The 3,674-nt window shown below is 36.7% G+C and overlaps 1 protein-coding gene across 2 annotated transcripts; it reads right to left on the bottom strand.

The window, feature by feature from the left end:
* Positions 1-1,290: 1,290 nt before the first annotated feature.
* On the bottom strand, positions 1,291-3,674 carry LOC119084280 (17-beta-hydroxysteroid dehydrogenase 13-like). 2 transcript variants are annotated; one of them, XM_037194205.1, is made up of 6 exons: positions 3,549-3,674; positions 3,238-3,478; positions 3,015-3,167; positions 2,771-2,947; positions 2,638-2,710; positions 1,291-1,761 (listed from the first exon to the last, which is right to left on the bottom strand). In XM_037194205.1, exons 2-6 carry the CDS (start codon positions 3,445-3,447, stop codon positions 1,358-1,360), a joined length of 1,017 nt encoding a protein of 338 aa, XP_037050100.1. In that variant the 5' UTR covers positions 3,448-3,478; positions 3,549-3,674; the 3' UTR covers positions 1,291-1,357. The 2 variants fall into 2 exon arrangements, with proteins under 2 accessions (XP_037050100.1, XP_037050099.1); XM_037194204.1 differs by lacking the exon at positions 3,549-3,674 and having other exon boundaries at positions 3,238-3,516.

The raw sequence follows: 3,674 nt of genomic DNA, 5'->3' as shown, positions 1-3,674 counted from the left end.
AACCTGAACCTAAAACTACCTGAACCCGAAACTGACCTGATCCATAACCTTGAACCAGATAACAATTCTGATTGGTTCAAATTTGTGATGCAATTGAGGCCAATAGAAATCAGGAAATTCTACAAATTTTGAATGAGGTCAATGTTAGTGAAATTCAGACATGAATTAGCATCAGCTGGTCCACTCGTACGAACAGAACTACTCATATATCATAATAATGTTTTATCAAGTTTGCATATATGAGTGGATCAGCTGTAAAACAGCTGAAGCAAGTTCATGTCTCTTACGTCCGCTGTAATTTCATCAATTTTGTTGACATGGTAAAGTAAAGCACCTAGGGAAATAACAACAAAATGGGAAATTTAAGGATGTGAAGAACCAATCGATTAATGACTCTTTCGGTAAATTTTGGAAGCACTATAATTGGTACCCAAAACATTCAGATGATTTTTGGTATTGTATGATGGATGTCACTTCATTAAGGGACTGAAATGATTTGTGATCACTTGAAGAGACGTGATGACACTAATTTTCGCAATATAACGAATCGAAGATAATCTTCGGACAGATTAAAGTTTAAGTGATTTTTCCGGTGTGATCGCGGTCAAAATGATCCTTGTTGTCTGCAACTAAATCTATTACTTCACTCGTTTTGACGTACATTTGGTTATTTAAGAAAACACAATTCGGAGTAAATTACTTGCTTTTGTCCTTGTTACCGATAACAGATCACAAACCGTTTCTAAAAAGTTGTTAAAAATCGCGGGGATATTCTAAAATAATGGCTACTACAAGAGCTGTTAGAGATCTGTCAATTTTCTTTCGTGTAACTAAAACGAATCAAATGCTTATCCACTTCACAGCAATTATTTAAAATCGGAAAATAGGAAAAATGGTTCCTCTGAAACAAGTGCTTCGTACGAGTCTGGATGAAGGTTTTCACGCTTCCGTTAATAATTTATTACAAAAATGATATGTAAACGATAACCACATGAAACCTGTTTTGTCAACGAAAATTTATTCAGACAAACAGAAGAAAATCAGTTGAGCAGAAATGTAATTAATTAGGTACGCCATTTCAGCGTTATGTTGAGGTGTATACGAAGACAACTGCATTGTTGTATCAATACGAATGTGAAGCTGATGAATTAGAACTCGGAACACAATGGACTTTCGTTTTTACATCTTTGCTCAATGTTTTGCAAATTGATTCAATTCACTGTCGTATTAAATATCATTCGAGAGATGCACGTCTGAGGGAGGCAGTCTCCCAGAGAATGATAGGCTTAATTTTTACATTTTTCTTTATTTCCATAACAAAACCCAATAAAAAAGTAAATCCATAGGCAAACAATGTTCAACCATTCATCAACGTGCTACTTTTCTTCTCTTTGTAAAAGATTTTCCTACTGTCCCTTTCCCGAAGCAAATGATCACGAATCAGACCTTGATTCGACAGCGACAATAGATTCACGATCGCACTCAGCCACCAATTAAACTTCGGTACCGATACGACGAGTTCATTTCGCAGCACCGAATCGACGGCCACTGCAGCCACTTCTTCTGCCGAAAGAACGCGAAAGCGGAGACACACAGCTTCCATCAGATCTCTTCGAGTTGATACAAAGTACGGTAGCACTGATGTTAGTTTGATGAAATCATTTCCTTCTTGACGAAGTTCTTCGTGGAGGGCTTGAATGAAACCATTTACAGCGAATTTCGTTGCAGAGTAAATTACTGTTCCGGGCATGGGATGAACGGCTGGAAAATTTAGATTTTTTATTATTGAAGGGATGAGGTTGATTATATGGAGAGATCAGCTGATTAGAGGATGATGGAGCAATGTTTTGAATAGGTACGCAACCATAGCAACGCTCCTAGCATTAACACTCGTATGTCAGACTTCGAAACGTCTACTACATTTGATGTATGTATGAGTGTGTATGTGTGTGCAAAGCATATTCTAGGCACAATGCTATGATGCAACGCCATTAAATAGGAAGAATACAAATTACAAGACGCTGCATTGTTCGCTAAGTCTTCCAATTTTGCATTCGCTTGTTATCGCACACTATTTAATTACCGAGATTATTGTTTCCAGTTTCTATTAAAGTCGAAGTGGTTTATTTACATTTTGATGGAAAAACCGTTCTGTCTTGATAAGCTGAGCAAAAATAACGAGGCTACAGGGAGATTCTTACGAAGCGTACATGTCAATAGAACAGATTCTTGAAAATATTTCCAAGTAATTTTTGCATAGACCCTGTCCATTAACATTAAACATATGTGTTCTCAACTTTTGTCAATGAGAGTCATAGGGGTAAGTTAGTTAGTGTGTGTATCACAGACTATTAGAATTAAAATTGGTGTCAAAATGAAGGTGTTGGCACCCAATATAGAATAGGGAAAAAAATGTTGGAAGGTCTGATATGCCTCACAAATATTTTATTAGTAAATTTCATTCTTTATTGGATTTATTGAGTTTAACTTCATTTTGCCACCAATTGGTTTTTTATAAAACAATACTACCAGACTGCAATTTGTACGAGGCTCACAATTGACCTTTATACTAGCGATTAACACGTTAATCAATGTTGAGTCGTTGCTGAGAATAATTTAAAAACTGTAAACACTAACCACAAATCGATGAAATTCCCACAATATGTCCACGTCCTCTCGAAATCATTCCGGGTAAAAATGTCCTTGTAGCCTACAAGCAAAACATTCCATTACCACGACAATATACAAATCGAAATTTCGTTGCATTTACAAAAAACTGTGACGTAATGTTTACTTTGACGATACGTTCGATTTCAATATCACTCCCCTCACGCAACGACAGCAGTGGCAATACACCAGCATTGTTCACTAAAATGTCAACTGGTCCGATGTCCTTCTCAATATCGCACTTCAATTGCTTCAATTGGTTAACATCGGATACGTCCATCTAGATGGGTGTGGTATATACCAGTGAGGTCTAGGTCGATCAAAAATTAATTGTAAATTTAGATTACGTGATAGGCCTTTGCAACGACATTTTTCGCTTGCAAAATTTTGGCTGTCGCCACTGCAGCGTCCCATTCAATATCGGCTATGGCAATTTTACATCCTTCGGAAGCGAATCTCAATGCTAAAGCTCTACCTATCCCATTACCAGCACCAGTAATCTTTTGTGGGGAAAGAAAGTTTTGTTAAAATTGTCCATTTCACTTGAACATTTTAAGAGGTTAAATGTACCAAAACGGTCTGTCCTCTAACGCATTTCTTCGGTTTACCAATTACGCAATGGTAGATGGAAATTAAACAATTCGGTGCACTCAACACTAGCACTTTGATTAGGTCATAGAGCACTAAAATTACAAATACAATTTGCTCTGAAAAACTTTGCTGTTTAATGGGATCGGCTGCCACATACGGGACGCGACCTAACTCAAATACCGTTTGCATTTTTTTTTTGAATAATGAACACCGTAACGCTCTATCGATGAATGAATTTCAAGAAAAAAAGAAAAATTTATTCAACTCGATCGCAGAGAGTATATTCTTACTGTTTCAGTTGTATGTGTGTGAATGGATTTATTTATGGAGTTTGCCTTCAACAACACTTTCAATCGACTTATCAACTTTTACGAGTAAACAACGAGGCAAACAAATGTTTTACACACACGAAGTCG

Source organism: Bradysia coprophila, unplaced genomic scaffold (genome assembly GCF_014529535.1).
Source record: "Bradysia coprophila strain Holo2 unplaced genomic scaffold, BU_Bcop_v1 contig_732, whole genome shotgun sequence".
Lineage (NCBI taxonomy): Eukaryota > Metazoa > Arthropoda > Insecta > Diptera > Sciaridae > Bradysia > Bradysia coprophila.
Note: the sequence above shows the minus strand (reverse complement) of the source record. Positions and strands in the feature narration are given on the sequence as shown.